At 60.3% G+C, this 26333-nt stretch overlaps 3 protein-coding genes across 5 annotated transcripts; all 3 read right to left on the bottom strand.

Annotated features, from left to right (window-relative positions):
- Window positions 1-297: 297 nt before the first annotated feature.
- On the bottom strand, window positions 298-9958 carry Efna2 (ephrin A2). Its single transcript, XM_021641924.2, has 4 exons — window positions 9574-9958; window positions 3088-3401; window positions 1789-1854; window positions 298-1615 (listed from the first exon to the last, which is right to left on the bottom strand). The coding sequence occupies exons 1-4, from the start codon at window positions 9699-9701 to the stop codon at window positions 1494-1496; spliced, it is 630 nt and encodes a 209-aa protein (XP_021497599.1). The 5' UTR covers window positions 9702-9958; the 3' UTR covers window positions 298-1493.
- Window positions 9959-14017: 4059 nt separating this feature from the next.
- On the bottom strand, window positions 14018-15630 carry Fam174c (family with sequence similarity 174 member C). The gene is made up of 3 exons (XM_060371105.1): window positions 15394-15630; window positions 14686-14802; window positions 14018-14337 (listed from the first exon to the last, which is right to left on the bottom strand). Coding segments are annotated over exons 1-3 (321 nt in total). The 5' UTR covers window positions 15597-15630; the 3' UTR covers window positions 14018-14336.
- A 145-nt stretch (window positions 15631-15775) lies between these two features.
- Cirbp (cold inducible RNA binding protein) lies at window positions 15776-20354 on the bottom strand. Of its 3 annotated transcripts, XM_060371104.1 has the most exons (9): window positions 20215-20354; window positions 18621-18729; window positions 18437-18543; window positions 18218-18356; window positions 18049-18130; window positions 17706-17776; window positions 16466-16568; window positions 15980-16080; window positions 15776-15907 (listed from the first exon to the last, which is right to left on the bottom strand). In XM_060371104.1, the coding sequence occupies exons 2-9, from the start codon at window positions 18721-18723 to the stop codon at window positions 15870-15872; spliced, it is 744 nt and encodes a 247-aa protein (XP_060227087.1). In that variant the 5' UTR covers window positions 18724-18729; window positions 20215-20354; the 3' UTR covers window positions 15776-15869. The 3 variants fall into 3 exon arrangements, 2 of the variants coding, with proteins under 2 accessions (XP_060227087.1, XP_021497573.1); XR_009587158.1 differs by lacking the exon at window positions 16466-16568; XM_021641898.2 differs by lacking the exons at window positions 15776-15907; window positions 15980-16080; window positions 16466-16568 and adding an exon at window positions 16773-17493.
- Window positions 20355-26333: the final 5979 nt, after the last annotated feature.

The raw sequence follows: 26333 nt of genomic DNA, 5'->3' as shown, positions 1-26333 counted from the left end.
CTGCCGGCTGGGGGGCGCCGCGGGGGACACGCAGCCGTCGGGGACCCCGAGCGGGGCGACCCCCGGCCTACCTCCCCCCGAGTCAGACGGGGAAACTGAGTCACGGGAACGCTCACCCGCCGGACTAACGTCCCGGGCGTCAGGGTGGCCTCCCGCCGTGCTGGCCCCAGCTTCCCCGGAGCCACAGGCCGCGCTCAGGCCCGGCTGGCTCGTCCCTGCAGACCCTCCCGCCCCTCCCCAGAGTCCCCCAGCTCTGTCCAAAGTCTAAGACCGAGAGACCCACGCCTTACAGTTCGTCCATTTTATTATAAAAAAATAACAGACTCCAAAGCTGATTGGGACGAGGGGGCCGGGCCACCTGTCCCCCGCCCCTACAAAACCCCCCCACGGCGGCCGTCCACAATATATATTTATATAGAATATCTGTAAACCACAGAGTGGGGAAAGGTGGGTAGAAATCCGTATAAATGTGTCCTGTGGCCAGCTTCACTCGGTCCTTTGCTCTTTCTGAATTTTTGGTAGGTAGCTCCCCTTCCTTCTCGGTCCTGCCCCTTCTTCTTCTTTCTTTCTTTCTTTCTTTTTTTTTTTTTTTTTCTTTTTTCTTTCTTTTTTTTTCTTACAAACATTACTAGGTCACATGATCAAGGGGGAGGGCTCCAACGGACAAAAAAAATGAGTTTATTGCAAAGTGTTGCCTCTAGCCTAAAAGTCCACCCCACTCCCCTTCCCCCCCCAAAAAAAAATAAAAGTCCCCTCAAATCAAAGGTCTGGAAAAAATTTTTAAAAAGATTTTCCATTCTGTCCTTAAGAAGACATTAAAATAAATCACAGTATACACTTGCTGGTTTCTATATACAGAAATAAAACGTCTTCCCAGGCCTGGAGACGGTTGTGGGTTGTGCCCGGTGGAGGAGCCGGGTTGGGGAGGGGGGTGAGGAGGATAGCAAGGGCTGGAGGATTTTCTCAGATGATGAGGGAAAGGGGTTCAACAGTGGCTAGAAGAGGGGGTAAGGCCCCCTGCGCCCCGTGAGGAGCTGGCACCATGTACCCTTCCTGGCTCAGGCTTGCCTGGCCCGAGGAAGCCGAGGCAGGTCCCTGGTGGCCTCCATCTAGGCTCCCCAAAACAGGAGACAGCAGGAGTGGCTTGAGGCCAGAGAGGGCTCCACCTCACCCCTCCGGCTTCCTCCCTTCCCGGCATCACCAGCGATATCAGGGAATAAATTAAATTAAAAGAAGAACCTTAAGTCTTTCTGACTGAAACGAAACAACACTGGGTGGCCCCGGAGCTCCCTGGCAGCCCCGGACAAAGTGGCTCAGCCTGGGTCCCCTCCTCAGCACCGGGGCCCGCGCCGCCCGCCAGGGTCCAGCGCACGGCCTCCTGCAGGGCAGCACCATGAAAGAGCAGCAAGGGTTTTTTGTCTCGGAGGCGGCCTCGGCGGGTCAGGGTGCCAAGGTCAAGGCGTCCAGGTGCGGCCGGTGTCCGAAAGCCGACACTAGGAGCCCAGGAGGGTCCACAGCACAGGGACGGTGGTGAGGAAGAGGCGGCAGCCGCCCAGGCCGCTGCAGGAACTGTTGCTGGTGAAGATGGGCTCCGGGGCCTCGTACAGCGTCTCATCTGTGGGACGCAGGGCGGTGGGGCTGTCAGCCGGCTGGGCTGGGCCCCCTCGGAGGTCCCCCCCAGGCTCGGGGCGTGTGGGCGGGTGGGGGTTGGACGGGCCTCCCGACCCCCAGCTCTTTGGATCACTCATGGGGTGAGGTGCAGGGCGACAAGGCCCTGAAGACACTTACTGGTTGGACGGACGTAAACTTTCAGTCTCAGGCAGGGCCGGTCCACGAGGTTGGGGGGGGTGGCAGCTGGAAAAGAGGGCAACCTCCTGGGGGCTTGTCCTCCCTCCTCCACACTGCCGACCTAACCCACCAAACTCCCAACCACGCGTCAAAACCCCAGACACAATGCCCTGTGTTTTACTGGAGTCTCTTTCAAGTTTCCTCCATCCAAGCCTGACTCCAAAGGCTGTTTTATGCCTTGGCCTAACCAGCCTCAACCCAGACAGGACAGGGGGAGATTTACTTTTTCATTTATTGATTTATTGATTTGAGACAGGGTCTCTTTATGCACCCTTGGCTGTCCTGGAACTCTCTATGTAGACCAAGCTAGCTTGAAATTCACAGAAATCCCCCTGCCTCTGCCTCCCAAGTGCCGGGATTAAAGACACGAGCCACCGCACTCAACCTAGGGGGAAATTTTAAGCAAAATAAAAATAAAACAAAGCGAGAGCTGAGGAGGCAGAGACAGGGGGATGACGGCGGCTCACGCCAGGTTCGGCGAGAGACCCTGACAACAAAGGCGGAGAGAGACAGAGGGTGCCCAGCGGCCTCCGGGGTTCTGAGTCACCAGGTGGGCACAGCTGTCCTAGCACAGCCAGCGGGAGAGGAAAGTCCTCCTGGGCTCCGCGTGGAGTCTGAGGCCAGCCTGGGCTACGAGGGCAGAGCCCTGGAGCCCAGAGGACTGAGCCCTGGTGCAGGGGCACCACCTCACGCCCTGTCAGCCACCCTCACCCCCCCATGCCAGGACTAGAAGATTAAAGAGCACGAAATAAAAATAACATTCGTCACCGCGATGGAAGGAATTATCACATCGTTCTTTCCGGGATTCCCATCTTGCAAAGAAAAAAGTCGTGTTTTTTTCCTCTCTCTCTCATATTTCGGGATTTCATTTTAAACACCTTCTGCCCGTCCCCACCCGCTTCTTCCTTGAATTAAAAGGAAGGAGGAGGAAAAAAAAAAAAAAGGAAGGAGGAGGAGGAAGAAGAAAAAGAAGAAGTGGGGCCTGTGAGGTTTAATGTGAAAGCTGGGCATCACCACAGGGCCGGGAGCAGCCGTGGCGGAGGGTGGGGTTCGCCGCTCTGGGCCTCCCTGGGAGACACTCAGAAACGGGGATCCCTTCGTGTCACCTTCCTGCTTCCTCCAGGGTCGTGGGCCATGGGGTGGCCAAGAGCTGGGGAGACCTGCCCCGGTCTCCCCATTGTCTGAGGGGGCTAGCCTCAGTCTCCCCATTGTCTGAGGGGGCTAGCCTGGGCTACTCACAGATGTAGTAGTACTCGTGGCCGGGCCGGAACTCGAAGCCCAGGGAGAAAGGGGTGAAGAGCTGGAACTTCTCGGAGAACTTGAGGGGCCCCCCGGGCGCGGCGGGCCGGTTGCACTCCCAGCGCTTGAAGCCCCGCTGGCGGTGGTCGCAGGTGGCGTGGCCCTCCCCGTTCACCATGTACAGGATGTAGCGCTCCATGCGCTCGGCCGGGGGCAGCGGCGCCCCGTAGTGCGGGCAGTAGATGTCCAGGTAGTCGTTGATGCTCACCTCCACCGTGTAGCCGCCGCCGTCACCCACGGCGCCCACCTGGAACCTGCCGGAGAGGACCGGTCAGCGGGCAGCAAGATGGACCTGGGGTCCCCATCCATCCCCCAGCCTGGAGGGGTCCTCTCCCCGCCATCCCTGCCTCGGTTTCCCAGCAGGGAGGCAGAGCTCAGGGGACGCCCCATCTCCCTCCCTCCCTCAGCCTCCCAGAGGGTCCAGCCATCTTGGAGACACCTGGGGATCAAGCCAGCCTTCCCTGCTGTGTGACTCTGCTCGTCTCTTGCCCTCCCTGTGCAGTGTGTGTGTGTGTGTGTGTGTGTGTATGACAGAATCTCCTGAAACCCAGGCTGGCTTTGAACTCCCTAAATAGCCAAGGATGACCTTGAACTCCTCATCCTCCTGCCTTTGGGAATGACACAGGGGCACCGCGCCACATCTCTCTCCGGCGGGTTCCCCGGCTTTCGGCCACTGCCTCCCCCGCCCCTTCGGCCCCGGTGCCGGAGGTCGCCCTGCTGTCCCCCAGCTGTCCTCTGGGGGACGGCCCTGACCCAGCCTCGTCTTAGAGGACGGAGGCCAGCCTGCGGGGTTGAACTGCGGTTCCCCTTCCATCTCTGCCTCAGGCTACAGCAGCAGGAACCCTCAGATCTCTCACAGTGTCCCCCGGGTCCCTGTCATGTAAACGCAGGCCAAGGGGGGCAGAGGGGGGCCCTGTGAGAACCCTTATTAGCATATAAAAGCCTGGTAGCTGGGAGTGGGAGGGCACTGCCTGAGGCTCCTTTACCTCCCAGGACAGCCGGGGGAAACTGAGGCCTGGCTCCCCGCAAAGGGCATGGGAGCTTCCTGGTACATTGTGTGGGTCCCACTGCACGGTACAGCAGTGTCTGAGGGTCATGGGTTCAAGGTCATCCTCATCTCCATACAGAGTCTGAGGCTACTTGAGACCCCGTCAAAACCAGCAGTAAAAGCCGTTCTTTTTGTTCCCCAGCTCGTGGGCTTGTGCACCGCCCACCCGTGAGTGACACAGGCCGGGTGCCAGCGGGACCGTGACTGGGCCATGGGCTTGTCAGATTCCCTGTGCAATCCTCAGACGGGGGGGGGGGGGGGGAGGCTGGGTGTGTCCATAACCAGGACTTCGTGTAAGGGACAGTGCACCAGCCACAGGTTCCTAGGATGCAGCCATGGCCGGGGAGCTCGGCCGCAGCCTGGCCTGGCCTGGGCGCACAGTGGCCAGTGCGAGCGTGTGGGCCTGCAGGGCGCCCCTCGGCCACACTGCGCGGGGTCTCACTCCGGGAGGCGCCGCCGGCTCACAGGGCAGCACGCGCCTTGTGTGGGAGCTGGGACTGAACTCGGGTCTCAGGCTCGCAAGGCCTTCCCCACGGAGCAGCTCCCCCTGCCTCCCGCGCTGTGGGCGCTTCTGCCTGGCGTGCACACTGGCAGAGCTCACCCTCCCGTCCCTGCTCACAGGCAGCGCTGGGGCTGCAGGTGCACAGACCCGCGCCCAGCCTCTTCCTGGGCTCCGGGATCTGAACTCAGGTCTTCGTGTTTACACCGCAAGGCCCCTTACCCTCTCACCGTCCCCCTGACACTCAGCTTTTCACAAGCCATCCACGCTCCTTCCCAGCTCACTGCGCTGACGGACAGAATTACAGACGCTGGTGCTCCGTAGACCAGCGATCTGCCAGGCTCCCGGCACCCCAAATCCGCGGCCAGCTTTTCTGAACACAAACCGGGCCTCCGGACCTGGAGGGCCAACGCTGCTCATCTTTCCTTGGCCCCTCAACATGGCCCGTGGTCTCCAGGCCGGGACTCCAAGGGACACCGAGTCCACCCCATTCCACAGAGGTGTCTCCACCTCAGGACGTTTGCGCATGCCCAGAAGGTCCTTACACACACACACACACACACACACACACACACACGCACACGCACACGCACACGCACACGCACACACACACCCTGAGTGCAGCATTGTCCGCAGTGGTTCTCTGTACCCGTGGCCAACCCAGACCCTGCCTGTAATGGCGCTCAATCCGTGCTTGCTGTTTGAACAAGAGAATTTCATAAAAGCCAAGGGTGGGAGGCCTTCGGGATCCTCAGGGCACACTTCCAGGGTGGGCGGAGGGAGGGTCCCGAGGCCCCTCTCCTCCGCCAGGCAGGAGTGGCTTAAGTAGGCCACTTGGCTTTTCTTTCTCTCCTTGACTCTAAACCACAGCAGCCTCGCTGTGTCGGTATTCCTGGTTCCAGGCGGGTGATGGGGAGCCAGTACCCCACGGCTGCTCCAGGGGACGCCAGCACCGGTGCTGGGGAAGGCGGGACCACCCCACCAACCTCCAGTCTCCGTGGGAGCGGACAAAGCCCATGTTTCCCTTCCCTGAAGCTGCCGAGACGCACTCGGATGGGAGAAGCTCTCACAGAGGCCTTAATGGCGGCCTGGAGAATTCTCTTTCCGGCCTTGGTCTCCATGTCCGCTCCTCGAAGCAATCCTCCTGCCCCATGGCCTTGCCAACACCTGTCCCGGGGACCCAGGAGGGCTGGTGGGAGGCACGTGGGGGCCTGAAGCTCAGGGGAGCTTCACCACCCAGCCAGGTTGGACGATGTCAGACCATGTCACTTGCCCACGGGGGACATGCCAGAGGGAGCCAGGAGGTGGCCTGCAGACTTAAGGACGGGCTGCCAGCCCATGTGGAGGCCATGGACCGCCCAGGGGTGGCCTGTAGGACGGACTGCGGGTCAAGTCCGAACGAGGACACGAAGTGGGGGTGGGGGCTCATGTAGCCCAGGCTAGCCGCTAACTCGCCATAGCTGAGGAGGGCCCTGAACTCCCGACCCTCCAGCCTCCACTTCCCCAGCGTTGGAATGACGGGCTTCCGACACCCTGCCTGTGTTTCGTGGTGCTGGGGTGCGGGTGGCGAGCTCAGGGTTCCTGCGGACTGCGGGTGCCCTCCCACTGAGCCCGGACCTTCTTGTCTGTCTGTCTGTCTGTCGATCGATCGATCTCTTGAGGCAGAGTCTCATGTAGTTCAGGCTGGCACTTACAGCAATCCTCCTGCCTCAGCCTCCTGCCCAGTTCACAGATGGTTCCTTCTGGCTCTTCTGCTACCCGAGGCATTGTCTTGTTCCCAACAGCGGCCTCAGTTTCCCCCTGAACACCTCCAGGCCACACAGGCCCTCAACCCTTACTCCCTGAGACCCGCCAACCACCAAGGGCCCAGGAGCCGAATCCTCAGGCCCTTGCTGGCACGGCCAGCACCCCTAGCCTAGAGGACAATTTTGAGCAAAACACAAAGACAAGCGAATGGCCGGGCCAGCCGAGCGAGGCCGGCAGAGGCAGAGGAGGAGCCCGCGCCAGCTCCTTCCCAGGTGGGCATCTCGATGGGTGACCACACCGCTGCCCACACGGAGGTCACCCTACTCCCCCAGCCTGGCCACCGCTCAGCCACGTCTCCGAGATGAGTGACACCCAGACACATCGGCCATCTCGTGGGATGTCTGCAGGGGACACTGGACAGTGGTCAGGCTACTTCTGCGGGTGGCCCTGTGGCCTGGGACAGCAGAGCTGTCCCCGTACCAGCCCCCGGCTCATACCACACAGCCGTGAACACCATGAACACACATGGGTGCGGCTCCTGCCCTAACACAGACTTGCACATGTGTGTCACATGCAGATCTGTGTGTGTACCCTCCTACCTACTCTGACCTCTGCACACGATGCCTTGCACATGCATGGACACACACACACACACACACACACACGCACACACACCTCCCCAGCTCGGGCCGCCCTGTCACATGCCCTCTGCGGCAGCCAGCTCCGTGCAGACCCACATCCCGGGCTCCCCCGGAGTTGTGGATGGGAACATGCAGCCTCGGGCCCCCGCAGACCCCATGAACACAGGTGCCCGGGGTGGGCCGCAGAGCGGCCGGGCGGTCGGTGCCAGGGGTGGGCCGTCCCGGTCAGCCCTGCTGAGCAGGACGCAGCTGGGAATAAGCGTAGAGACCCCCAGGGGGCCTAGCGGGGAGGGCAGAGAACGGGGCAGGGTGCCTATGGAGGTGGGCTGCTCGGACAGACCCACCCGGATAGGGGCCCCCGGGGGTGCCTGGGCAGGGCTCCGTCCACAGGGCCGGAGGTGGGTGTCCGCCCTTTGCTGCCATTGGGAAACCTTCACATCGGTCAGGTGTGGCTGGCCAGGTGGCACAGAGCGGGGCCGGCGTGGGTATCTGCTCCTACGTGGGTACGGGCACTCTCGAGCAAGCCCACCCCTCCCCCACCTCTGTTCAGAGTGTCTTTTGTGTGTGACCCATACTCATGCTCTCGGGGTCCAGCAATCCCCCACCATTGTCCCTGTTTTATTTCACCCCCATCCTGCCCCACACTGGGCTGGGGTGCCGATCCTGCCTAGTGCCCGGACTGGACCCACACACTGGGTCCCCTTGGATGCCAGCCTGAAGCCCCTGAATCGCCTACCCATGAACACCCATGAATCTCAAGGGCTCCCACAGCAGCCAAGACCCCCACGTGCTGTGTTAACGACAAGCTCAATCCTGCGCAGAGCTGGGCTTCTGGGGCATGGCGGTCATCTGTCCTCAGGCCCCGCTGTGGGGTGACCAGCAGGATCACCCACAAAAAGGGACCCAAGGAAGAGACAGGGACCCGAGGAGCCCTACTCCACACACACACTCTCTCTAGGGGCTGGCTCTGCTACCCGCCTGGCCATCCGTCCTCTTAGGCAGCCTGTCCCAACACACAGCAACAGGAGAGGTAGCCAGCCTGGGCTGGACCCTGGTGGCGGCAGGAGACACGTCCTTCCTTCCCCAGCCAGGGTTCCAGCCTGCAGCCCCGTGTCCCCACGGCAAGGGAGGGCATTAGTGGCAGCCACGACCTCGTCCCTTCCTCCCCATATCCCTTCCATCCTCTATTTTTTTTTTTTTTTTTCCAGACAAAGGACAGGCCACACTGGGGACAGAGACCCCACAAGCTAAAACCGAAAACTTAGGCCATGGAAGTGTAGCCACCGGGTTCCCTGCTTGGCCACTGAGTGTTAATCAAACCCACATGTGACCAGCAGAGCCGGCGGGCACAGGGGTGGGGGCACCAACTGAGTGGTGGTCCTGCCAGGTCGCTGAAAGGCCCTGGGGCCCCTGCCATCGGCCCAAGGGGACCCGACCCCACAGCTCCACCTTGGTGGCAGGGGACAGTCAGCCAGCTCCCACCCCCACGGAGAGACGCTGGTGGCGCCTGTCCCAAGCTAGCCTCAAAGACCAGCTTTTATGCAACTTTCAGTCCGTGGATGAGGAGGGCAGCTCGGCCGAGGCAGCCGGCTCAGCTCCTCACTGGCCAGCCTCAGACACACGGGGACTCTCCATCTCTACTGCCTCCAAGTCTTGGAGACCCCAAAGCCCGTCTCCCAGGAAACCCTCCAGCACGCACCCACCCCCGAGACCCTTTAGTGACCCAGGAGGTTCTGTGCTGTTTGAAATGTGGTCAGTGGCCATCAAACTTTTCTCGCCCGGCCTGGAACAGCAGATGCTGCTGTGTCCCCGGGATGTACCGGGTGCCCGGCAGGGTCTGACCCACGGCGTGCCGCTGGCCAGGCAGGGCCGGGTGCCTCTGCTGGGTGTGGCAGGCTGGACACTCGGCCACCAGGGTCTCCGGCCCCACTTCCAATTCTCCGGCCATGACCTTGAGGCAGCCCCTCCTTGCTCCCCTCCTGCACCTCAGTTTCCCCAGTAGCTAAAAAGAAGGTGGAAAATGAGATGGCCGGGTTCCGTCCCTCACACTGACCTCCACTTCTTTGGTGCCGGGGGTCCCCCCTGTCTCTCTAAAGTGTCGTGGGGATTGGAGCACGCCTTGGAGTGAAAAGGGGTAGAGAGGGGACGTTCCAACTTCCCCCAAGTTCATCTGGGGACCCACAGGCGGGACAAGCGGAACCTTCCCCAAAGAGCCACGTCTGGGGCTCTCTGGGTGTGAGGGAGGTCCCCAGGGATCGCTGCCAAACCCTCAGCTCTCCGGGGTGCCTCCTCCTCCGAGAGGCCAGGGGTTCAAGGGTGTCCCCGCAAGTCCAGCGAAGGAACTCCGGCGGCTGGGGGCGCGGAGGGCTTCCCCCAAGTCCGGGAGCCCTGGAGGGAATAACAGGCAGCCCCGAACTTCAGGGGAGGTCCGTGCGCTGCAACCCCGGGGCTGGGGCCTCTTGGGGACCCCGGGGGTCCCCCGCCGAGCTCACCTGGGGTTGCTGCGGTTCCAGTAGACTGCGTAGCGGTCAGCGTTGGCGCGGGCCGGGTCCTCGTTGCGCGCACGCAGCGGCAGCAGCAGCAGCAGCAGCGGCAGCAGCGGGCGCTGCGCGGGCGCCATGGCCCCGGTGCTGCCGCCGCGCTCGCTCGCTCGCTCGCTCTCCGGCCGCCGCCTGGCCCCGCCGTCTCCGCCTCCGCCTCCGCCGCCGAGCGGGCGGAGCGCCGCGCGCTTGGAGATCCCACCGCCCCGCCTCTGCGCGCAGCCCCCGCCGGAGACCGCGGGCGCCGAGAAAGCAGGCGGCGGCGGCGGCGGCGGCCGCGGCGCGGGACAGAGGCCCGGGCCCGTGCACTGCGCACGGCGCTCTCCCGGGTTCCCCGGGCGCGGGGGCTCCCCTCGCCTTTGTCCCCGCTGGAGCGTCTTGGAGGGTCGCGGGCGCCCCCTCCCGCCGCGCCCCGGACCCTCCAAGCCTCCGCCGGGCCCCGCCCCGGCCAGACTCGCGCAGACTCTGCCATGGATCCCCCGGGTCCCGCCCCAGCCACCCGCATCGGGAACGGGAACCCCCAGAGCGCTTCTCCCGACCCTCTGCGGCCCCGCCCTGTGTGGATTACAGTTAAGGGCTGGTCTGCCCTGCTCCTGGCTCCTCCGCTCTCAGGAGGCTGAGGCTGAGGCTGAGGCAGGAGGATTGACCCGAGTTCCAGGCTAGCCTAGGCTACAGAGTGAGACCGTGTCCCCAAAACCAAAGAAGTCGTAGGCCAGCTGTGGTGCCACACACACTTATCCTCCCAGCACCCAGGAGGCTGAGACAGGAGGATCAGACATTCAAGGTCATCCTCAGCTACAATGGGAGTTTGAGGCCAGCCTGGGCTACATGAAACCCTCTATCAGAAACAAAGAAAACAAAACAGCGGACTAAGTACAGTTCCAGTCACCCCTGCCTAGCTTTCCACCCCTTCCATCCTCAAGAGTACCCCCCCCCTGAGGCCCCTGGGAGTCACTCACCGGGACCCGCTCCCACCATCGCCGGCCAGGGCGCTCCAGGGGGACTGGGAGTTGTGTGAGCCAGACGATGGGTTTTTCTGTCTTGTTTGTTTTTCATTTCCAGGATATAGTGCTGGGCATGGGGAGCCCAGAGCACTTGGACTCTAGAATGGACTGGAGGAAGCTTAAGATCGCAACGTAACTTGGGACCCACAAGGCCAGGATGGTGGAGAACTCATATGTTCCCAAGCTCCACACTGCCAAAACACACACACACACACACACACACACACACACACAGCTATCTGTGAGATTTCACTGCCACCAATCTGACCACGGAAACCCTTGTCTCTGTAGACGTGTTCGTGCCTCGTTTAGAACAGGCTTTGTTCAGGGACCTGAACTGACGAGGGTGAGGTCGGAGATCTGCAGGGCAGGCCCTGGTGACACCTACAGGAGGCCACAGGACACAGGCCCACCTGTCCAAGGGGAGGCTGCCCTGTCTGGGATCGGAACACCCACGTTGGAATGGGGAAGGTGGCCAAGATGGGTGTCCCATCTACTGGACTGGCTCTGTTAGGTTCTCACTCACCAGGGCCAGTCAGTCACAAGGACACCTAGCAAGGAGGCCACCTCCCCAGGCCTCATTTGCATGCTGGGGCCACCGAGTTGAGAGCTGCCTGCCGCCAGTGGATTTGAGCAGAGAGCTTTGCCTTCTGTTCTTGTCTGTTGTCTCAAGGTCAGATCCGGAGCGGGGACAGGAACAAAGGCGGCTGTCCCCCACTCTACCTCCCAAGCCCGCCTGCTGCTCCTGAGGACGTAGAGATGAGGGGAGAGCAGGGCCTCACGAGGCCATTCCAGGGAACCCTGCCTGGTCCCACAGCGACAGGGAGCGTGGGAAGCCCTGTCCCCTCCCTGAGCAGCCTGCCCTAGCACATGGGGTCAGTGGTCACTAGAAACTAGACCCTGACCGGGAGGCAGTCAGAGGTCGGGCACTACTATGGGGAAGCATCAGTGAAGGTGAGGGGTTATCAGGGTCAGGGGTGGCTTTAGATTCGTGGTGGTTAAGATCCATCCCAGCCTGCTGTGGTCCTTCATTGTCTCCTGGGGCTGCCTGCTCAGGCCACGGTCCACCCTCTGAACCGGTCTACACGGTGAGGACGTTTAGTGGGCCTGGGCCAACCCTACCTGCAGGCTAGCCCATCTACCCTAGCTGGTCACCCATGGCCCACCCACCTGTCACTATGGCACTCAGGGCAAGGCCTCAGGCTCTGATCTCAGTGTCTGGGGATGGGGGGGGTTACGACACAGCCATCAAAGGCCACATTGCCAGGCAGGAGGCTAAAAATATGCAGAGAGGAATTTCTCATTACAGAATAAATTGTACCAAATTGCCCGCCTGAGATGAGGCAGGGTTGGGCAGTTGGGGGGTGGGTTCTGGATCCCACAAGTTCCCCTTACCCTTTTAGCTGGCCACCTGCAGAGTAAGGACAGGGTGGGCGCTTGCCCAGCCTCAGCAACTGGCACCCACTGTGGCCCAAAGAAATAATCATCTCTGGGTTACTAGCAAGCATAACCCCAAAGGGACTTCTTCCTCCCTCTTCTTCTTCCTCCCTCTTTTTTCCTCCTCTTCTCAAACTTAGCCATCCTCCCTCCTTCCTGTCTGTCTTCCATCTTCTCTCACCCCTCCTCATCCTCCTCCGGTCATCCCCCCTTCCGATAGGGTCCTCTCCCTTCATGCCCACGGCACAGGCCAGACCCTGGCCTCAAACCTATCTTCCCACAGTGAGAACTATCAAAGAGTCCCAGCAGACAGCTGTGCCTGCCCAGGCCCTCAGGGGAGAGTCTGAGAGCCCTACAGAGGATCTCAGGGCACCCTGGGGGAAGCCCCATGCACGTGTGGTCACAGCTCTCAACTCTGACTTCCAAGGGAGATGTTATTGGTCCGTGACATGGTCCTTGGGGAGCATTGAGGCTAGTTAGGGTGCCCCCCCCAGAGGCCTAGTTTGTCCACATCCAGGAAGTGCTTTGGGGGGACCACAGGAAAGGCCTTGGCTCTGTCTTTTTTTGTGTGTATTGGGGTGTGGCAGTCAGGAGACAGCTTACAGCACAGTTCTCTGCCCCGTCCGTGTGGGTTCCAGGAGTCGGAAGTTAGGCTTGGCAGCAAGTGGCTTTACCCGCCGAGCAATTCTGCCAGCCCAGGCAGGGTTCAGATTTCGAATGGGTACAGGTGGCAACACTGTGTTGAGTTCAAGGCCCTGCCCCCACTGTGCATGAATCTGGCACTGGGAGCTGCCCCAGGCGCGCGCACAGGCTGGCCAGGCCCCAAGGCCTTCCATCTTGCCTGACAGGCCCCTTTCCTGGCTTTCAGCTGTGCAGAGCGCCGGCTAATAGTGCATTAACCTTGACGGAACTGCCAATTATCCGTACTAATGCCGGGGTGCAGTGACTGCTGACAGGCGGATGGTGGCGGGGCCACCCTCCCTGCAAGTGGAGGCTGGGGCGGGGGCTGGGGTCTCTCCTGACCTCATTAGACTAATCATCCTGCCTTTTGAAGCTCCAGCAGCGGCTGAGCTGTGGGACCAGGGGCGCAGATCACAGAGTTCGGGGGGGACCTGGAATCAGGCCCATCCCAGCAGGCACCGTACAAAGATGGGGAGTGACCAACAGTGCCCAGGGGCCCCAGAGTGACTCAGAAACTCTGGCTTCCCCTGGGTGCAAGCTGGGGGTGCAGAGCAGTCTTCCTGCGGGGAGTAGCCCGGGCTGAGCAGGGGCCCAGCCACTAGAGGGGACAGGCAGAGATGACAGGGCTGGGCTGTGGCCAGGCTCTTCCTCCCGACCACAGGACGGAGAGATGTCACCATCCAGCCTGGCACCCACACCCCTAGCAGGACACAGCAGCCTCCGGGACCCAGGTCAGCCCAGTCGGAGTGTCAGTGGGGCCTGGGGGTGGATGAAGATTGGGTATCCCACAGGGCAGGGGATGGACGAGCCCAGGCCAGCCACTGGGCCACTAAGGTCTGAGGGTTCTGAAGGGGAGCAACAGAGGGGCTGGAGACCTATGCCCAGAGGAACTGGCGTGATCCTGGGAGGCTAGGTGGCATGTGGCTGCCACCTGGTGGCAACTTCTTCTTATGACCAGGCCGAGTGGCCTGAACAGTAGCCTAGGAAAACCAAGGAAAATCAGGCTGCAAGTGACCTAGGCACCCCTGTCCCTCTCCCTCAAAACTAAGAACTGGTTAATGCAATGGCTCCTGGGAAACTCTGCCATAGGTGCCAAACCACTGAGCCAGGTGTCACAGGGGGAGCCTCGGAATGAGTTTGTTTTGAGGAATGGATGGGTAGGTATCTCTAGGGACAGTGACACCAACAGGAAGAGCCTCATCCTAGGCAGAGAGGGATCACCACCCCCACTTCACCTGGACCCTTGGGTGTGGCATCAAGGGGGAGGTTCCAGGTGAGCTACAAAGCCACAGCAGCTTCATTTATTGTCCCCCAAACAGTAGGAAGGTGTACATGAATATCCCAAAGTCCGTCTGCTCCATCACATCTTGTCGTTGGGTTGCCTTGTTCCTTCCGGGGGGCAGGGTGGCAGCTCAGCACAAATCAGCCCGGCCTTGGGGGGCCTCAGGTCTGTGGGCCGGTCTCAGCGAGGTCTCTGTGCTGTCCTGGTCCACGCACCCTCCCAGGGGCTGTGCAGGCTCCCTCCAGGAAGGCTGACATCAGAGCCTGCAAACTACTTTCTCGTCCTTGCGGCCTGCCATCCCCACCTCAACATCTGCAAGGGGAGGAACAGGACAAGACGAGGGATTGAGGGATGGTGGCTGGATGGGGCCTCCTTCCATCCCAGCCCAGCCTTCGGAAGATGCCCCTTCCAGGTCTCCAAGGCTCCCTCGGGGGCCTTGGAAAGGCACACGTGCCTGAGAAGGTCCTGGCTCTCTAGGACACAGAGCCCCCGCTCAGAACCCTGCTGGAGCCACTTGTCGCTCCTCTGTCGGCTCTATTCTGTGCATGCTGCCACCCCGCCTCCTTGGTCCCCCCTAGTCCCTCACTGGGGATTCCAAGGGAGGATCTACCTCTTAGCTACACCCTCAACCCTGTCTCAATTTCATGAAGTCCTTCGTACCATCTCAGATTCCTGGTTTCAAAGACAGTCTCTTCCTCGCTGTCCAGAGACGCCATCTCTTCGTGCTCCTCTGTGTTGGTCAGGAGTCCATACCTCTTTCGCTGTGGCTTCTTGAGTCTGCAGGACACACCCCCCTCAGAAGCCGCTTCGGCGCTGGTGGCCTGCAGTCATGCTCCTTCCCTTCGCACCCCCCATCCCCAAGGCATGTGGCCAATGCCCAGTGTGGATCCTTCCGTTGTAAGGGCCACCTACAAGAGCCGCTCTGGACACGGTGAAAGCCGTGGAGGCAGGTGCGTGGACGCTGCCTACCAGCCGCAGCTTTCTAGTTAGACCACGGGCAGCTAGAGAAAAACACAAATTGAAGGCTTTTTTTTTTTTTTAAATGTCTTGCAGGAATTAAGGGATCCTCCTGCCTCCACTTCCCAAGTGCTGAGAGGACAGGCGTGTTCAGCACCCAGGGCTGGGGACGGCACCCGGGGCTTTGTGCATGCTAGGCAAAAACTATCCCTCAGCCAGAGGAGGAGTTTTGCAGTCCGCACAGTCCGGCATGGTCTTCTGCACACGTCTCACCTCCGCACTGGGGAAGCTGCTACCCTGCTACGAAACCCAGTCAGGAATAAGAACCAGGCTGGATGCCGAGTCACGTGCCCTCCCGGCCACCCACCCCTCGGGTGACTCACTAGATGCTGATTGGACCCACTAACGCACCTAAAAGCCCGGATGAGGAAGTAAAGCGAGATCAGGCCGCAGAGCCCGCTGACTACGTAGAACAGGCGAAGCAGCGCGGAGCCCGTGTCCCGGAGCCCCCCGCTCGTGTAGTTGTAAGGTGCGGCTGGCAGGCTGGAGTTCTCGGCGGATCCCGGGGTGGCGCACGGGAGCAGCAGCAGCAACAGCATCGTGCGCGGCGCCATGCCGGAGCCAAGGAGGAAGTGCGGAGGCCCCGCCCCGCCCACAATGCCCCGCGCACGCCTGGGTTGCTCATCTTAGCGCCCGGGTGTGCAGATAGGTGGGCGCCGAGGCTCCTCCCCGCGGCTCCCGGGCGCCCCCGCCCTCGCGCGCCACATCTCAGCCCCAAGCCACACAGTCGGGGTTCTGGGTCACAGCTCTTTATTCAGGACGCCCCCCACAACGTCCTGCCCAGGACCGCGCCTGCCCAGCTTCGCTTTCCGCTCCTGCAGGAAGCCCTAGGCGCCGTCTGGGAGCGGGTGCCAGCTCAGGGTGTCTGCAAGAGGAAGGAGATGGGTCAGGGAGAGCCGCGTCCACTCCTGGGACGCCCCCGGCCCCGCGCACTCACCCGGGCGACTGTGCGCCGGCTCTGGCTCCTGCTCCTGTGGAACCCTAGGACCGGCGTCACCACAGCCATCCTTCCAGGCTTCAGGTTGGGTCCCCTTCATCCTGCCAAACAGAGGCACGTGACCCTGGCATCCCCGTGGGCCTGCAGCGCCCTCCCGCCTCCCCGCCTCTCTGCTCCCACCCTCGCGGCGCCCTCGAGGTTCGTCCCAAGGTGTACATGGCCCAGGGTGGCAGCGCCGCTCAGCAGCCTCACGGACTCTGGGCAAAAACTAAAGGCAGCAGCACAGGTCTCAAGGACCTGCGAGCAAGGAACAAAGTCATGTCCACGAAGGCAGGGTTCCCGGTGGTTCTGGCCGGCTGCGGGAGGACCGGAAGGAGGTACTACCAGTTTGACTCAACTTCCAGGACTCAAAGGTCAACCCCAGGCCTAAGTTTCCGTCCAAGTGAGCTATAAACCGGAGGGATGCGACACGACCGAAGGCGTTACCTCGAGGCACAGGCCAGCTGCACAGAGCTAGCGGGGGAGCAGCGGGCGAGTCTCGGAGGGTCTGTGGCTCGCGTCTGTCCCCCGAGGGCTGCGGCTTCGGAGGCTAGCAGAGAATGCCTGGAACTGGCGGGGCAGGCATCCTCGCCGGCCCTGCCTGCACCCGGCCCTGCACGCCGAGGCCTCTGCTGCCCCGCTGCCCCTCAGCACTGCCCACTCCCGTTCCCGCACTGCCCTGCCTTCCTAGCTGCTCTGCTGGCCACGGAGCCGCAGCTCAGTCGGCAATGAAAGGGAAATGGTCAGAGCGAGGTTCGTTTCACACGGTCTTTTAATCGGCTTCGTGAAGCCAAAGAAACTGCGTACAAGAATTCCTCAGCCACTGTGAATACAACATCGATGGAGTATGCATATCTTCAGTAAAAAAGGACAATATAAATAAACACTTCCACAGCCTCCCGGACTGCTGCGTCCCCACAGACCTGTGCCCCACGGGCGGGACCTGCTGCGCTCCACAGTGGAGCTGGGGAGCTGGAGAGCCATGGCTTGCTCAAATCAAGTCCATTTCATCTCAGGAGGGGTGGGGCGCCAGACTTCATGGGCGGCCACATAAAAAAGTAAAAAAACAAAAACAAGAAAAAAAAAAAAAAAGCACAACCAAAAAAAAAACAAAAAACAAAAAACAAAAAACCACACACAAAAAAAACCCCGAAAAAACATCTCAGTAACCAAAACCCACACAACCAGACAATTTAGAAAAAAAAACAAAAACCCATGGCTCATGGTAAACAGTAAAATCTGAAGTGCTTTCCAAAACGTTTTAAAAAACGCTTAAAAACAGACAGCACTTCATGAAAAGAAGTCTAGTCACGCGGCCATCTCGGGTCAGAAGCAGGCTGCCGAGGGGTCGGAACTGAAAGGACTACAAAAGTGGGATCAAGGTGCTCACTACACAACGCTCAGCGAAGCTCCCCCATCTTAATTACAGCCATGGAAGGACGATCTGGACGCGGAGGGCTTTTACTCGTGTGTAGCTGAGGACAGAAGCGGGACAGTGTAAAGGCACTGGAGCCTGCGCTCCACCCGCGCGCAGGAGGTGGCACAGGGTTCCATGCACCTGCCCTGTCCAGTTGGCAGGCCTGGGAACGGCACCCCAGGCTGAGCAGCCTAAGATGCTCTGAGGACACAAGGGTTCCCCGAGCCCAACCGCACGCCACTCAGGTGGCGTCCTTGGAGCCAGACTTACCGTAACTGTCGTAACTGTCTCTGTAGGAACCACCGGAGCTCCGATAACCATAGCTGCCACCCTGACTCCGGCTGTGGAAGGACACACATGGACGCTAAGGGCATAGTTCTAGTGGCAACAGGGCTCCTCCCTACACCAGCTGCAGCTGGCAAGAGTGGGTGCAGTGTGGAGGCCGCCTGCCCTGTATACGAAGTCCTAGTGCCAGCTGGGTGCCCAGCAGAGAGCAAAACAAAACACCTGCACCAGCTCACCCTTTCAGCTGATGCAACCCTCCCTTTTCTCACAGCCTAGGCCCAGCTGTCGCCACCAAGGCTGAACTTCCCCAGGCTCCCTTCTGGCTTACCTGGCATAGTAGTCTCTAGAGCCCCCGTAACCCCCACTCCGGGACTCAAAGCGGCCACCTCCATAGCCTCGGTCTCCTCCTCCTGTAGATGACAGAGAGAACAGAGTCACTGAGTCCCTACCCCTGCAGCAGCCCCACCACCAGCCGCCTAAGGCCTCCCAGCACTCACCTCTGGAGAACCCACGGCCCCGGCTGCGGCCCCCGCGGAAGAAGCCCCGGCCTCCTGCAGAGCCACCCCGGTATCCGCGGGACCGATTGTCAGAAGACTTGCCAGCCTGGTCAACTCGGATCTGCCGCCCGTCCACAGACTGTGAGACAGAGAGAGGGTCAGCTGTGCCCCATTCCACACCAGACCCTTGCAACCCAAACTGCCTGACATGATCCTCACCTTCCCGTTCATAGCCATCATGGCGTCCTTAGCGTCATCAATGTTCTCAAAGGTGACAAACCCAAAGCCACGGGATCGCTGCGTCTCCCTGTCCTTTACCACCACCACTGCAGAGAGAGGCATTGGTTATGCCCAGTGCCTCCAGAGGAGAAACCAAGAACAATGCTCTCTGCCCAAGCCTCACCTTCAGAGATCTGCCCGTACTTGGAGAAGACCTGCTCCAGCGCCTGCTCGTTGGTGTCGAAGCTCAACCCTCCCACGAAAAGCTTGCCTTCATCTGATGCCATGGCAGCCTGTGCAAACGCCACAGATGTTTGCTTTGCCTCAGCCACCCCTCCCCCCAGGTAGTATACTCTTAGGCTTTACGAAGTTCAAGACAGGGCCTCCCTTTAAAGCCCAGGATGGCCTTCCATTTCCCTGCATTGGCCTAAGTGCTTGGATGTGGCAGGCCACTGCAAGTTTATGGAGTCTCCTGCCTCTTCTCCTCCCTTATGTACTTTTGTATATAAAAGTGACCTTCCTGGGAAACCTGAACCACAACTGGTGTTTCACACCTGCCATTCAGCCACTAGAGCCACTGAGGTAGGAAGATGGAAATAAAGAACACTGTGGGACAGTTTGGGAGAGTGTTTCAAAACAAATACCCCAGCCTTTGGGATTTGGAGGTACAGGGATCAGAAGTCTGAACCCATACGCAACTACAGACCAAGTCGGCTACTATGCTGGGATACAGTCTCAAAACAAACAAAAAAAAACCCAGGGAAATCTTTTCTACTTTTTAAACCATCCTAAACCCACATGTAAGACTGTGTCATATAGCAGAGGCTGACCTTAATGATGGTTCTAGGACTTAATACAAATGAACTCTACCCTTTCCTGCAGTGCCCCTTCATTATACCTGGGCAGAGGATGCCAAGGTCTGGACCACCCAGCTAGACTGGCATGCTGGCATTTTCTTCACTTTGGAAGAGGGGGTGTGTGGTTGGGGACACAGAGCGACTTCCTCTCCTCGCTAGCTACAAGTTGTTGGGCCAGAGAAGCTTCATCACTGAAATACGCTTTTGGGGTTTTGTCTGGGAGGTGTGACAGTTATGGGATGCAACATGGAGCGCAATAGTTCACTCAACTAAAGACTAGAGAAATGGCTTTTGCATGGTGGATTGGAAGGTTGGCCCAAGAGGTGTGGCTACAGGAAGGGGCGTGGCACTTAAGCAAAGCCATCATTGGCTGGGGACAACCAGGCCCCGACCACTTGGACCATTCTACCTGAGGGGCAACAAGGCGGGGACGCAGAAGGGCAAGATTCAAAACTACATGTGCTTTCTTCCCACATGGAACCACGAGGGAGGAGAAAACCGAGCTGAAGAAGAGTCACACGCGACACAGCTCCACATCCACGAACAAGACTCGGGAACTAGGCGCGCCCCGCCCCCGGAGCAGCGCATGCGCCACGCGCGCTCCCTGCGCCATTCCATCCGGGCACTCGGCAGTCCCGCCATTTCGCCGGCGAAGCTCTTCAGAGCCTCGCGGCCGCCATTTTACAAAATAGCCCACCATTAAAGGCGGCCTCGGCCCGGGGGGTGCCGCGCGGTGAGGGACGCCCACGGGGAAGCGTGAGGCCCCGGTGTCCCGCTGCCCGCCTTGCCGCCGGCGGGGCGGACTCCAACCCGGGCCCGCCCCCAAGTCCCAGGGGCGTGCCGCCGCGGCTCCGCCTCGCCCGAGAGTCACAGGCCGCCCGCCGCCCCGGGCCCCTCGGAGCCGGTCCGCCAGGCCCTCACCGCTGAGTCGGGCAGGTCCCGGACGCGGGAGGGAAGACAGCGCGCCACACACACCCAGGCCTCCTAACGCGCGAGTGCGAGGAGGCGCGCCCGAGTCCAGCCTGATATACCCCGCCCCCGGAGCCACGCCCCCGAGCCCGCCTACTACGCCGCCTTGGCCAATCCGGCGCCTCGGGCTCGGCAGCTGCGCCTCGGTGGAGGGGCGGGACTCTGTTGGCCAAATCCCGGCCCGCGCGGAGGCGCTGAGCTCTGTGATTGGCTGCCATGTGCCTAAACCGCATTCTCCCACCCGCTAGCAGCCAGGGGGCGGGGTCAGTGCGTTTCGGGGGCGGAGCTGACCCACTTCCTCGGTCCCCGCCCTGTTGGCCTGCGGCGGGGAACAAAGAGCTTCAGGCCTCTACTTTTAAAGAGCGTTTGCTGCCTCAGTGGGACTCCCAAATATGGCTCGAACCTTGACTGGTCGACTTATTCACACTTCTCCAGTCTTTTTCTTTTAATTTAATTTAATTGTTTTACATTTACTTAGCTAACGCCTGTGGGTGGAAGTGGGGAAGCCAGAAGACCATTTTCTAGAGTCTCTCCTTGGAGAGATGCAAACTCGGGATTAGCGGCAAGCGCCTTTATCCACTGAGTCATCTCGCTGGCTCCTCGTCTCCATTCTTGCCCACGAACCCAAATCCTCCCGAATTACCCTAGTCCAAAAGAACCTCCCAAGACAACTGATGCCCAACAATTCTCTGTACCCGCAGGGCTCCCGGACACTCCATAAGTCCAGCCCTAACGCTTCCATCCCAGGATTACCCACACTGTCAACCCTGCCTCCTTTTCCTCCAGATTTGATGCAGCACCTCACCTGCACCGACTCAGTCTGCCTACGATCTCAGCCTGCCCTTTGAACCCTCATTTCCACCCCCACCAGGTGTATACCCCACACCGCACAACTGGCAAAACAACACTCACCTACATGGACCGCGTCTTTCATGTGCACTAAGGGCCTCAAGCATGCTGTGGAAGGGGCTCTAGCCCTGAGCCGTGCCCTCTAGCCTCTCACTGGGGGATCTATCCGAGCCCATTGCTGGAGGATTCCGGGCACCGACTAAACCAAGCTACGTCCTTAGCCTTCTTAAAAATACATTTATAGCGGGATGGCGGTGGCTCACGTCTTTAATCCCAGCACTTGGTTGAGAGGCAGAAGCAGGTGGATCTCTGTAAGTTTGAGGCCAGCCTGGTAACAGCGTTAGTTCCAGGACAGTGAGGACTATGCATATATGTGTGTGTGTGACAAAACCAAAACCCCACATTTATTCACGTGTATGGATGTTTTGCCTGAGAGACTGCTCACCCCGTTTGTATGTGTTGTGCCTACAGAGGCCAGAAGAGAGTGTTGGATTCTCTGGATCCAGAGTTACAGACAGTTGTGAACCCCATGTGGAAAATGAGAATTGAACCCTGGTTCTCTGCAAGAGCGAATAGGGCTTTTCGCCACTAAGCCAGCTTTTTCTTTTGAGACAACCAGGTTTCGCAACCTGTCCTTGAACTCTGTAGCCTCACCTCCCAGGTAGCTGAGGTAAGAAGGCCAAGTTCTCTCCTTTCACTCCGGTTTGAGGGTCATGGGACGCAGGGGACCTGAGTCACCTTTGCAAGGATCCACACCCCCTGATCCACACATCTAAGGCAGTTCACCTCTGACTTCTACGCCTCTTTCCTGAGGACCCAGCCAGTGCAGACATCTCCCTGGATGTCAGCGATGGGAACCCCACACTTTGGCACTGCCCCTGGCGATTTTGAGGGCTGAGACAACCCAACCCTGCTCCAAGCCCCAGACTCACTGACCCTCAGAGGAGGTTGGTCGGGGTGACCCGGCTGTCTCCAGCAGAAGGATGCCAGAAGCGCTCAGGAATTCCACGCTCCCCTCCCCCTGGATGGAGGCTGGTGACTCATGGCCACCCTCTGCACCTCACTCCCTGCACGCAGCCCTCCCATCCCCGTCAGAGCAGCCTGCTGCGTCAGCCACTCACGCAAGGAGGTTATTAAAAAGAGCCGAGAAACCAACATGCCTCCCCTCCCCTCAACGTGCGCCATCCAGGAGGGGAGGGCACCACCGCCTCAGGGAACCAGGGACCGCTGGACCACAAGCCAGCACAGCCGGAGGAGGCAGTGCTGGTGTGGGCCCCCGGAAGGAAAACTGGGTCCCCGTAATCTCAGCTCCCAGGGTCAGTCTGGGTCCCTAGTCTGCTCCCCATTCAGAGACCTTCCAGTTCCTGGTTTTGGGAATTGCCGTATTCATCCATTGATTCATTCATTCATTCATTCAGCCAGCACCCACTTGCTTAGCCTATTTCCAGGCAGCTCCTTTGGGCTGCGCTCCACCAGCACTCACGGCCATTCGAGCCCCCAGAAAAGCGTGCAAACGGGACCCGCGGACACCGCTCCAGGGTGCGTCTCTTGCGTGTATGGTGTACTGGTGTCTAAGGTGTGTTTCCCCGGGCCCTCACCTGTGCCCATGTGCACAGGGGGCTCGGCGTGCCACCAGGACCCTCTGTTTCCTTTGGTGGGCTTTACAAGGGGCTTGAACCCTCTTACACCCCCCCATCTCCACCCACGCTGTGAACCCCAGAACCACGCGCGACTCAAAATGGTTCTCTCTGCCCGACGAGGACACGAGAGGGCGCTGCAGCCTCGGCCGGAGCGTTCGGGACTGAGGTCCCGCCTCTTCCCGGACGGCCGCCAGCTGCTTGGCCTCGCTGTGACCGCTAGACGTCGCCACCGCGGACCGTCCTCACCGACAGAGACCAGGACAGTGCCGGCTTAGCCTCACGGTGCCCAGCTAGGAGGTGGCTGGGCCGCACCACCAGAGCAGGTGGACCCCACTCTCGAGGACCGCTCCCGAGCTTCTGGGCAGAGCACTGGGCCCAGACGTCGCCCGGTGGGTCAATGGTGTCCGCGGCCACTGGGGGCCGGCCTGGATCTCAAGGGTCCTTTATAGATCCGAGGGGATGCCGGGTGCCAGCCCAGTCAATCCTGATCTCTGGTTCACACTGCACCCCACTCCGCGGCTGGGTGTCGCTATGGAGACAATGCGGGGCGCCGCACCGCGCCGCTCCCCCCACCCCATACCCGTCTGCCCTCCCGGTCCTCCCCGCACCTAGGCTAATGACCAGGCAGGAGGCAATAATGAGCGTCTGGGTTGGGGACGGGCGTGGCCCGGGATGAAAGGCGCGTGTGTGGGGGGCACCCCGAGGCCGCGTAATTACCGCCCCCTTCTCGGCTGGGCGGGGGCCGGGGACACCTGGCCTCTGCCCGGCGGGGGCGCACAAGTGGGACCGTGATGGCAAAGCCTGGAAGCCGCCCAGCTGGCCCCAGAACCTCTGGGACCGGAGCCAGGGTGGAGGACGCAGTCTGTGTGCGTGTGTTGCCAGGTGTGGTGCACATGTGCGCACGTGGGCAGGAGACCCGCAGGGACCCAGATGGAGACATGAGGATTTGAAGAAACATCTGGCTCCCGTGGACAGGGGCACTGGCTTCGTCAGGTGTGTGTGAAGAGGACATAGTCATCTTTGCACGGCTGACCTGCGTTCCCTAAGGACAGGGTGGGTGGACGGGGCGCTGTGACGCCGAAAACCATGAGCACAACCTGGAGGCAGATGCTCAGGGCAGGGCTGGGTGGTGGTGACTGAGGTGGGCCGGGACCCACGTTGCTAATATAGCCATCTATGCCTGGTGGCGTGACTCACGTTCCGGGGTGGGCACCGTGTCGGAGTCACCCGGGCCTTTCCAATCGATGAGTCCAGAGCCTGCTGTAAGGGTTAAACTCGCCTTCGGCTGGGTGGGCTCGGACTCCTCGGGAGGCCCCAGGCGTCTGAGGGCTGGCCTCCTGCCACTCTCGGGGACTACCCTCTGCTTCTGGAAGGGGGTCTGCGGCCGGGCAGGCTAGGCCCAAGTTCCTGTGACTCATCCCTCCCCTCAGCCCTGAGTCACATCCCAGGAATGGGAATTTGAAAGCTTGGGAGGCCTGGCCCTTGAGGCTCTTGCCCAGACCTGGGCCTTGAGCGGCTGAGGGACGGACGCCTCAGACAGCACACGCATCCTATGACACGCCACACATGTCATTCGACACGTGCAACGCCCACACCCTCTGCAGCAGACCCGTCAGCCTCACAGTCAAGCTGCACGTGCCCGAGTCTCTCGTACATTGCCTGCATCCCAGGGAGACCTTGCGGGCTTCCCCATACCTGCCAACCTGTCTCTATGGACAGCTGGGACCGGGAAACCACAACAGGGTGGCTGGAGCAGGGACAGGCAGCGGGTGGCCTGGTTTGACCAAAAAAAAAAAACGCCGGCAACCCTGCTGCAACACCCAGGAAACCCCGGACGCTAGCTGGTTCACCAACCTGGGAAAGGATCTATTTGGGTTTCTACAGCTGCTGGAGGGGAGGGGTTGGCATCTTCTCCCAGGGGTCCTCAAAGGTCGCTCTGTGAGGGCCTCCTCCACCCATCATCCCGGAGAGCCAGCCTTCTTCCACTCTGTCCACTCACAGTACGCCCACCCAGCCCCACACCTGACTGTGCTGTGGCCTCCCTCGCAGGGTCAACCCACTGACAGGCTCCCTGGCAACTGAGGTTGAGCAGAGCGGCTTCTGCCGGGGGCTGGTGGCCTGCAGTACTTCCTCTGCACGGAGCTGCATGGGGACAGTCACATGTGTGTGCAAATCCTCAGGTCAGGACGCATCTGTCAACCTCCGTGTGCCTGGAGGGTCCCTGTGCAGGCAGACGTCCCAACACCTGTCCACCCACCCCAGAGGGTCAGCCGTAGCCCACGGGCCCAGCTGTCTGGGTAGGCGGCACCCAGGCGCCTCCCTGGCCCCATTGCCTCATCTGAGAAGTGAGTGGGATCTGGGGAGCCTCCAGGGTCTGGCGGGGACTGGATCAAGGGTGGCAGTTGAACCTTTTCCTCTGTCTTCTCCGGACGTCAGTTGTTCAGCTGTCACTCACCTGCCCCGATTTGTGTGTACTGCCAACATTCCGCAGAAGACTTAGGGTCTCACCAAGCCCAGGCTGTCCCTGATGACTGTCTTGTTTGGAAAGTGAGCCTCCCGGGTCTCCCTCTGAAGTGCCGGGGTGACAAGCCAACAATGGGCAGTCAGTTTCTTAGGGCACATCTGTCTCCAACCAACACACCGATTTCCCACCAGTCGTATCAGAGGCCGTCCAGAAGCAGGGAGCCCTACCTCTCCTTGGCTGGCCTGTGGTTGTTGGGGGAGGGTGCTGTCTTTCGTCCTAGGTATACTGAGCGCTACTTGCTGGGCAAATATCCCAATGCTTGGGGCTGCAAAGATGTGTCAGCAGCCAAGGGCACTGGCGGCACTGGCTGCTTTTCTAGAGGGTCTGGATTCAATTCCTAATGCCCACATAGTGGCTCACAGGCGTTTGTAACTGCAGTCATAGAGGCTCCGACAGGAGTCCTCCAGTGGCTTGAGCCTCAACCCAGCCCCAAGGCACAAACATGGCACACACACACACACACACACACACACACACACAAAACACCCATACACATGAAAGAAGTCAATTTAAAACAATAAAAATAAAGAGACCCCAACTCTTTCGGTTTCCTTTTTTTTTTTTTCCTGTGGGGAACACAGAACAGGCAAGCAAGGCCAGCGCTTACCACGGAGCCATGCACCCAGCCTGCTTCGTCCTTTACAAGCCAAGGGGGACACGGGGCTCACTAAGTTGCCCGGGCTGGCCTTGAACTCCCAATCTCTGACCTCACCTATCTCTGACATGCTTGGCCCTGGGTGTGCAAGAACCAAAGTGTGGGGTCAGGATCAGGTTCACGGGGTGGGTGTTGTGCAACGGGAGCCGGGTGCACAGTCCTCATCAAGGCTTCTGGCCAGTGCAGCTGCTCGCTGCCCTGAGTGTCCAGAGGCCTCAGCTTGGTGGCGTTCTGCTCAGGGATTGTGGGGCATGACAGCTGTCTGCGGCTGCCTGCTGCGGAGAAGGATGACCTCCTCCTTCAATAGGGACCTGTCCCGCCCACATTCCAGAAGGCTGAGGGCACGCTCTCCGGTTCCCCGCCTGTTCTGAGGGAGGACCTCTGACCCGAGTCAGAACCCACC

The sequence above is a fragment of the Meriones unguiculatus genome, chromosome 17 (genome assembly GCF_030254825.1).
Source record: "Meriones unguiculatus strain TT.TT164.6M chromosome 17, Bangor_MerUng_6.1, whole genome shotgun sequence".
Classification (NCBI taxonomy): domain Eukaryota; kingdom Metazoa; phylum Chordata; class Mammalia; order Rodentia; family Muridae; genus Meriones; species Meriones unguiculatus.
This window is presented reverse-complemented; position numbering and strand designations above follow the sequence as displayed.